Source organism: Babylonia areolata, chromosome 13 (genome assembly GCF_041734735.1).
Source record: "Babylonia areolata isolate BAREFJ2019XMU chromosome 13, ASM4173473v1, whole genome shotgun sequence".
Classification (NCBI taxonomy): Eukaryota; Metazoa; Mollusca; class Gastropoda; order Neogastropoda; family Buccinidae; genus Babylonia; species Babylonia areolata.
The window spans coordinates 4,286,742-4,294,241 of NC_134888.1; the positions used below are offsets into that span (position 1 = coordinate 4,286,742).

The 7,500-nt window shown below is 45.1% G+C and overlaps 1 protein-coding gene across 1 annotated transcript in view; it reads right to left on the reverse strand.

Annotated features, from left to right (window-relative positions):
- Positions 1-3,446: 3,446 nt before the first annotated feature.
- The window catches only part of LOC143288796 (cAMP-dependent protein kinase catalytic subunit PRKX-like), a 72,510-nt gene continuing 68,456 nt past the window's right edge, over positions 3,447-7,500 (reverse strand). The window contains exons 7-8 of the mRNA XM_076597432.1: positions 6,220-6,297; positions 3,447-4,299 (exon numbers count right to left, since the gene is read on the reverse strand). Of these exons, the coding sequence (XP_076453547.1) occupies positions 4,174-4,299; positions 6,220-6,297 (204 nt within the window). The 3' untranslated portion in view covers positions 3,447-4,173. The remainder of the gene's footprint in view (positions 4,300-6,219; positions 6,298-7,500) is intronic.

Genomic DNA, 7,500 nt, shown 5'->3' on the forward strand with positions numbered 1-7,500 from the left:
CCCATCACAGGCACTACTGAGCATGCGCCAGCCCAACGAAGCGTGACTCAGCTGCGGCAGTGCAGGGTCTCCGCCTCTGGTGTGTGGCCTCCTAGGGACCTAACATCGATGGTTCCCTAGGGTCCTGTGGGACTGCCCGACAGACACGAAGCCGGGTAGTGGCTGTGCATTGGGGAGACTGGGAATGAGCAGCGTGGAAGTGATGCCACTGAAATGGTGAAGGTGATGGGACAGCAAGAGAAAAAAACAACAACAACCAACCAACCAAACAAACAAAAACAAAACAAAATACCCCCCAGCAACAACACACACAAAAAAATACCCCCCCCCCCTCAAAAAAACAAAACAAAAAAAAAAAACCCCCACCTTTTCACACGAGTCTGGGGTCTTGTATGCGACAAATATTCTCTCCCCCCCCCCCCGCCCCCCTCCTCCATGAATGATAAAGTAAGGACCTGACCCCTCCCCCCCCACCCCCCAAGAAGAGAACCCTGAGATCAAATGCTTGTGAGCCATGTCTTTTTTTCTTCTTTTTTTTGGTGTGTAAAATGATTTATCATCATTATTATCTTTTATATATGTATATATATATTTTTAAAAAAAACAAAATTAAAGAACAGAACGACAGCTTCACCCAGTTCCAAACAGACGCGAGATCGGCCATCACTTAAGCCATTCACCGCCAGTCAATTTAGAGTACAAAATCCCCTTGTGCTATAAACACAGAAAAGACAGTGTCTGACAATAGCTGGGGATTCTCCCTGCGATGTATAAAAAAAAAAAAAGAAAAAAAAAAGGCCTATCCGACCACCGAACATTAGGAGCAGTAGGTTCATGGACAACAGACCAATGATCTGGTCACCTTTCAGTGACATGGGTCCTCTACCACGCCTGTGCATAAATGCGAGCTTGGCGGTGAAAGGGTTAAGCCTTCCGTTGTTCTCTCCTACAAACTTAAAAAAAAAGAAAAAAAAAAAGAAAAAAAAAGTTTAAAGTCCAATAACCTGTTACCACCGTAGGGGGGGCAGTGAATTCACACCCACCGTGTCCAGGGCTCGGCACAGCAAGGCGGCGGGGGCCCAGTTCTCTCCTTCCGCCGTTTTAACCCTTCTCCAACAACCGAAGTCAGTTAATTAACCCATGCACACCTGCGGGATGGAGTGAGGGGGGGAAATCGGAGTACAGTCCCTTTCCCCCGAAGGGACACAACGCCATTGCCGAAGCGGGGGTGTCCTTGAACCGTGATCACTGATAAACACTGGAACACCAAGTCCCAACGCCTAGACCGATGCTGTCATAGCGCCACCTCGCACGTTGCAGCGTAGCAACTATTGGTTACAGCTTCTTCTTTGTCTTCTTCTACTTCTTTTTCGTCTCCATCTTCTCATTCAGCTATGCTTTGAGCAGTAAACCAGAACGCGCCTTAACCACCTCTTGCCACCACTACAACCACAGTTGTTGCAGTAGTGGTAAGAGGAGGTTTAAAAAAAAAAAAAAAAAAAGAAGAAGAAAAGGTATAGAAAGAAAAGAAAAAGAAGAAAAATACGCTTTAACCAATGAAATCATGCACTGGCATAAATGTGCGAAACGACTGACTTTCATTATAACACACACACACACACCCTCCCCTCTCTCTTTATATATATATATATATATATATATATACACATACATCTATTTCTTTTTATCACAACCGATTTCTCTGTGCTAAATTCGGGCTGCTCTCCCCAGAGAGAGCGCATCGCTACACTACAGCGCCACCCTTTTTTGTACTTTTTTCCTGCGTGCAGTTTTATTTGTTTTTCCTGTCGAAATGCATTTTTCTACGAAATTTTCCCCAGGAACAACCCTTTTGTTGCCGTGGGTTCTTTTACGTGCGCTAAGTGCATGCTGCACACGTGATCTCGGTTTATCGTCTCATCCGAATGACTAGCGTCCAGACCACCACTCAAGGTCTAGTGGAGGGGGAGAAAATATCGGCGGCTGAGCCGTGATTCGAACCAGCGCGTTCAGATTCTCTCGCTTCCTATCTATATATAATTATTCATAGTAAATGCAGGTAGACTACAAAATATACATGTGTTCGTGTGTGCGTGCGTGCGTGTGTGTGTGTGTGTGTGTGTGTGTGTGTGTGTGTGTGTGTGTGCGCGCGCGCGTTCGTGTGACTGAAGCCTAACTGGATGACACAGGAAACGAATGATGAGCGCCCCAAAGCAGCTCCCACTCGGCTCCACTCACGTAGCAGCCTCTAGTGCAAATGACTCCGTGTTAAAACAGCGCTTAGAGTTTTGCCTCTGACCGAAGACAAGTGCAAAATAAGTATCCATATCGATAAATAAATCGACGGGCGCAATAGCCGAGTAACCGGTTAAAGCGTTTGACTGTCAATCTGAGGGTCCCGGGTTCGAATCACGGTGACGGCGCCTGGTGGATAAAGGGTGGAGATTTTTACGATCTCCCAGGTCAACATATGTGCAGACCTGCTAGTGCCTGAACCCCCTTCGTGTGTATATGCAAGCAGAAGATCTAATACGCACGTTAAAGATCCTGTAATCAATGTCAGCGTTCGGTGGATTATGGAAACAAGAACATAACCAGCTTGCACCCCCCCGAAAACGGAGTATGGCTGCCTACATGGCGGGGTAAAAACGGTCATACACGCAAAAGCCCACTCGTGTGCATACGAGTGAACGCAGAAGAAGAAGATAAATAAATCAAAGACTGTGATACATATTTTGTTTGTCATAAAATAATGAAAATTAATATAGGCTTCGCATTTCAAGCTGTTCTGATTTCAGCTCTATCGTCGAGGTTGAGTTTTTTTCGGATGATATAATTCAATACCTTTTGCCCTTGTTACACGTGAAATTCCTTCCCAGTTTTCTCGGACACTGCATGAAGAGAAAGAATGACCACAGTGTTGATCTTTTACCCAGTTAGTTTGTTAACGATAAACGTTGATTAGACTGGCTGTTTCTGTTCTTGTTAGCTCGACTGGTAAGTTAAAAAACAACAGAAAGAAGTTCCAGTTTCACTGGCGTCAAAGAGTGTAGAATATTCCATATGCGCAACACCGCACCTGCTTCAAAAAAAGAAAAAAAAGGAAGATGTCTGACCTATGCAGAGACTGACCCAAAGTGGTGAAAAAAAAAAGAAGAAAAAAAATCTAAACAACTGGCCATCATTCATCGCTTGCCTCATTTTGGGGATGTGCATACAAAAGGATTAATGAATACCTTCAAATCATTCTTCTGACTTAAACAGTTATCCCATTCTGAGACTGGAGCAGTCTGCTTAAATTCAGTTTAGTTGTACATGTTTAACCCCCCCCAAAAAAAAACCCACAAAACAAAACCACTTGCGTCGTCCAGTTAACATGAATATTATTATGATTTTCACTTAAATTATGATTATAATACCATTTTTTTTCACAATGTTAAAAAGAAAGAGAGAAAGAAAGAAAGAAAGAAACAACAATAACAAAAACTTCGGCCATATCAGACCTCGTCCATTTTTGATGCTTTGTGGGTTTTCACCCATACGAACTTCACTTCACTATTCACAGTCACCATCAAATGGTTAGGACCACAGAATAAATCTCTCTCTCTCTCTCTCACCGTGACGCGCACACACACACACACACATATGATCTCCTGACACACCTTTCACAAGTCTGCGAACAGTTTTTCATCGCCTGTCGCAGAGAATGGGGCCCCTTTAGAAGTCTTCAAACAGATCCAACTTTTAACGTCATCAGTTTCAAGAGGGCAGAGCCCTTAAAACAAGTCTACAAACAGATCCAAGTTTTTTTTTCTCTTTCTTTGTTGTCGTCTGTTTTTTTGTTGTAAGGATGGTGTCCTAATGAAGTCAGCAATCAGATCCATGTTTTTTTGGGGGGTTTCTTTGTTATTCTTTGGTGTGTGTGTGTTTTTTTGGGGTTGTTTGTTTCCAGAGGACAGTGTCCTTTAACTTTTTTTTTAAGTCTGCAAACTGACCCAACTTTCTTTATGGATGTCAGTTTGCAGAGGACAGTTCCCTTCAAAAGTCTGCAAACAAATCCAAGATTTTTTTTTTTTTTTGTCGTATGCATTGAAGGACAGTGCCCTTCAGAAGTCTGCAAACTGACCCAAGTTCTTTTTTTGGGGTCATCTGTTTCCAGAACACCGAGCCCCTTCAGAAGTCAGCGAACAGCTCGAGGTCCTTGTCCGTGGCCGGCGGAGTCTTTTTCCAGTCCCCTTCCTCGTAGGTCTCGAAGTTGGACGTGTCCCCCGCGTGAGACACCTTGGGCACAATGGGAGCCTGCAGCACAGGGAACGCAGGGCACGGTTAGGGCACTGTGAGACACCTGGGGCACCACAGGGCAAGGTTAGGGCACTGTGAGACACCTGGGGCACCACAGGGCAAGGTTAGGGCACTGTGAGACACCTGGGGCACCACAGGGCAAGGTTAGAGCACTGTGAAACACCTGGGGCACCACAGGGCAAGGTTAGGGCACTGTGAGACACCTGGGGCACCACAGGGCAAGGTAAGGGCACTGTGAGACACCTGAGGCAACACAGGGCAAGGTTAGGGCACTATGAGACACCTGGGGCACCACAGGGCAAGGTTAGAGCACTGTGAAACACCTGGGACACCATAGGGCAAGGTTAGGGCACTGTGAGACACCTGGGGCACCACAGGGCAAGGTAAGGGCACTGTGAGACACCTGAGGCAACACAGGGCAAGGTTAGGGCACTATGAGACACCTGGGGCACCACAGGGCAAGGTTAGAGCACTGTGAAACACCTGGGGCACCACAGGGCAAGGTTAGGGCACTGTGAGACACCTGGGGCACCACAGGGCAAGGTAAGGGCACTGTGAGACACCTGAGGCAACACTGGGCAAGGTTAGGGCACTATGAGACACCTGGGGCACCACAGGGCAAGGTTAGAGCACTGTGAAACACCTGGGACACCATAGGGCAAGGTTAGGGCACTGTGAGACACCTGGGGCACCACAGGGCAAGGTAAGGGCACTGTGAGACACCTGAGGCAACACAGGGCAAGGTTAGGGCACTATGAGACACCTGGGGCACCACAGGGCAAGGTTAGAGCACTGTGAAACACCTGGGACACCATAGGGCAAGGTTAGGGCACTGTGAGACACCTGAGGCACCATAGGGCAAGGTTAGAGCACTGTGAAACACCAGGGACACCATAGGGCAAGGTTAGGGCACTGTGAGACACCTGGGGCACCACAGGGCAAGGTTAGAGCACTGTGAAACACCTGGGGCACCATAGGGCAAGGTTAGGGCACTGTGAGACACCTGGGGCACCACAGGGCAAGGTTAGGGCACTGTGAGACACCTGGGGCACCACAGGACAAGGTTAGGGCACTGTGAGACACCTGGGGCACCACAGGACATGGTTAGGGCACTGTGAGACACCTGGGGCACCACAGGGCAAGGTTAGGGCACTGTGAGACACCTGGGGCACCAAGGGCAAGGTTAGGGCACTGTGAGACACCTGGGGCACCACAGGGTCAAGGTCAGGGCACTGACGGGGCAGCAATAGCCCAGTGGTTAGAGCGTTGGACTTTCTATCTCAGGGTCCTCAGGTTCGAATCTCGGTAACGGCGCCTGGTGGGTAAAGAGGGTGGAGATCTTTTTTTTTTTTTTTTTTTTTTTTCCTTGGTCGACATCATCACCCAGACTTAAACAGACAATACCAACCCCTAATAACAATGCAATACCACCTAGACTTTAAACACACCATTTCAACCCCCAATAACAATGCAATATCACCAGGACTTTAAACTGATGATTGATTCTGATTCATTCCCTCGACCGCTGGGGTCGTTGGGGGGGGACATGAGGAAGATGTCATAGCTCGCCACGCCGTTCTGTTGGCAGCTGTCGTGAGGGGATCTGGCATCGTCATTTTGGTCCATTCCTTGACGTTGTCGGACCAGCTCTTTCTCTGCTGGACTTTAAACACACCACAGCAACCCCCAATAACAATGCAATATCATTAAACACACCACATCAACCCCCAATAACAATGCAATATCATTAAACACACCACATCAACCCCCAAATAACAATGCAATATCATTAAACACCACATCAGCCCCCAATAACAATGCAATATCATTAAACACCACATCAGCCCCCAATAACAATGCAATATCATTAAACACACCACATCAACCCCCCCCCCCCAAATAACAATGCAATATCACCTGGAGTTTTTTGGCCACCACACTCTCCCAGTCCACCGACTTGAACCACTTGTGTCGCTTGATGTCGTCTGCCCCGTTCTGCACACACGCACGCACACACACACACACACACACACACACACATATTATATATATATATATATACACACACACACACGGGTACGCGCAAGTGCGCGCACACACAATAGACACGCATACACACACGCATGCACAGACAGACAGACAGACATACACACACGCATGCACAGACAGACAGACAGACAGACAGACAGACACACACACACAATACACGCATACACACACAAACACACAGACACCCAGAAGCGCGCACAGACAAACACAAACACGCAAAAACACACACAATACACGCGCGCGCGCACACGCACACATACAAACACACAATACATGCACACACACACACACACAAAGACATATTAAGTTTTCATTCATTCATTTACTTATCCATTTACTTATTCATTATAATCATATCTTTACTATTTATTTTCTTCATTCGTGTGTGTGTGTGTGTGTGTGTGTGTGTGTGTGTGTGTGTGTGTGTGTGTGTGTACACCACTTTTCTTTTTCTTTTTTTTCTTCCCTTTTTCTTCAGCATTCTTTCTTCAAAATATGTTTTGTCACTAAGAAATACAATGTGATAAAAGAAAGAAAAAAAAGAAAAAAAAAAAAAAAAAAAAAAAAGATAATGCGAAGTGAAACCATAATGCATCTTTACTATATCCGCGTGTGTGGGGTGGGTGGGGGGGAGGGGGGGGGATGCGGGTGTGTGCTGATTATCCGGTTGCGGTTTTCCGCAATTTATCTTTATTCTTATCTTATCTGTCTATTATAATCAATGTGCAGTATAGTAGGCTATGTTTATAATTGTATTCAAATAATGTTTCCTAATTCTTTCTGTTTTTACATTCAGAATACTAGTTATTACCTGCAGTGTGTGGATGTATTTTTTACATTTGTATCTTCGTAATATTCGTAAAAGCTGTTGTTGACTTTTACAGTTATGGTCCCCATGTTGTTTACTTATCTATGTTGTGATAATGCACCTGACCAAATTTCTCCAGTTGGAGATAATAAAGTTATTCTTATCTTATCTTATCTTTACATCTATTTGCTTATTTATCATCATTGTTATCTTATTTATTTATTTATTTATTATTGTTATTATTATTATTATTATTATTTTTTAATATTATTATTACTACTACCTTTTTTTTTTTTTTTTTATTTTAAACATTATAGTTATTATTTATTTATTTATTTGTG